Source organism: Gekko japonicus, unplaced genomic scaffold (assembly GCF_001447785.1).
Source record: "Gekko japonicus isolate JY-2015 unplaced genomic scaffold, Gekko_japonicus_V1.1 scaffold2977, whole genome shotgun sequence".
Taxonomy (NCBI): domain Eukaryota; kingdom Metazoa; phylum Chordata; class Lepidosauria; order Squamata; family Gekkonidae; genus Gekko; species Gekko japonicus.
In genome coordinates this window covers 103,686-105,298 of record NW_015176067.1, presented here as the reverse complement: position 1 = coordinate 105,298, position 1,613 = coordinate 103,686, and the positions used below count along the sequence as shown (strand labels likewise).

General features: G+C 54.3%; 1 protein-coding gene across 1 annotated transcript in view; it reads right to left on the bottom strand.

The window, feature by feature from the left end:
• Positions 1-407: 407 nt before the first annotated feature.
• Positions 408-1,613, bottom strand: part of LOC107123464 (tripartite motif-containing protein 55-like) — a 43,652-nt gene continuing 42,446 nt past the window's right edge. Inside the window, exon 10 of the mRNA XM_015426714.1 lies at positions 408-509. Within this exon, the coding sequence (XP_015282200.1) occupies positions 408-509 (102 nt within the window). The remainder of the gene's footprint in view (positions 510-1,613) is intronic.

Sequence of the window (1,613 nt, the reverse complement as noted above, 5' to 3'; positions counted from 1 at the left end):
GGAAGGAAGGAAGGAAGGAAGGAAGGAAGGAAGGGGAGATTGGATTTATACCCTGCCCTTCACTACTCGAAGGAGTCTCAGAGCGGCTTACAATCTCCTTTCCCTTCCTCTCCCCACAACAGACACCCTGTAAGGTAGGTGGGGCTGAGAGAAGGAAGGAAGGAAGGAAGGAAGGAAGGAAGGAAGGAAGGAAGGAAGGAAGGAAGGAAGGAAGGAAGGAAGGAAGGATCGACTGCGCTAGTCCTGACCTGGATGGCCCAGGCGAGCGCTGTCTGACCCAGTGTGCGCACACACGAGAGCTTATACCCAGGATTAAACTTGCTGGTCTTAAAGGTGCCGCTGGACTCCAACTCTGTTTAGGTGGAAGAGAAGCGGGTCTTGGGCTTACCTTTGCCGCCGCGTCTGCCTTAATCATGCAGCCAAAGGGTGGGATTGAACCAGCTGCTGAGGAGCGGCTCGATGATCTCTTCATTCCTCCCACTGTCGGCAGCCGGATCGGAGGCTGGACCCTGGAACAGCAGAATGGCCTCAGAGAGGGGTCAGGAAGCCTTCCCCGAGGCAGCAAGCCGGAGGGAGAGCGTTAACGATGGCGCAGGAGAGCAACGCATGGCCCAGGAGGGAACCACATCTGGACATACACATGATCATATGAAGCTGCCCTATATTGAACCAGCAGGCTATTGGTCCACCAAGGTCAGTATTGTCTACTCCGACTGGCAGCAGCTCTCCGGGGTCTCCGGCTGAGGACTTTCACATCACCTGATCTTTTTAACTGGAGACAACCGAGGATCGAACCCGGGACCTTCCGTGTGCTCTGCCACTGAGCCACGCCCCCCTTCCTAAAGAGAAATTGGTTTATCAAAATCTATGAAGGTCAGTATTGCCTACTCTGACCGGCAGCGGCTCTCCAGGGTCAGGCAGAGAGGTCTTTTCACATCACCTACTGCCCCAAACTTTCTCCTCCCCCCGGCAGCGTCAGCAAGGCTTTGCCAGCCCGCCAAGCTTTCCCCTTTCCCCCTCAGCAGCAGCGGCGGTGAGGCCTCGCCAGCCCGCCGAAATTTGTCCTCCCCCCCCCCACCGGTGGCGAGGCCTCATCTGTGGTGTGGTAAGCTGTGGTGGAGTCTTGTGAGCAAAAATTCTACTTTGTGAGCTACTGACATGAAAGTTGTGAGCGAGTGATTTGGCTACTGAATAAATTAGTTTGCTCTGGAGTCATCCTCCCTGGGCTGAGACAAATATGTGTTAGCTGGAGGCTAAAAAAACTGTGAGCTAGCTCACACTAGCTCAGTTTAGAGGGAACACTGTAGATGTTCTACCATTGTGCCACGGCCCCCCCACAACTCCTCTGGGGGCTCAAAAGGAGCCATGGAACAAAAGAGTACCTCGACCCCCTGAATACCTCTGCTGTTTACAGACATTTGGTTCAGTTCGGATGTAGTGCAAACCAGGGTTTAATGAACATAAGAACATGAGAACATAAGAGAAGCCAATGTTGGATCAGGCCAGTGGCCCATTGTTCAACACACTGTCACAGTGGCCAAAAAGACCAGGTGCCATCAGGAGGTCCACCAGTGGGGCCAGGACACTAGAAGCCCTCCCACTGTTGCCCCCCC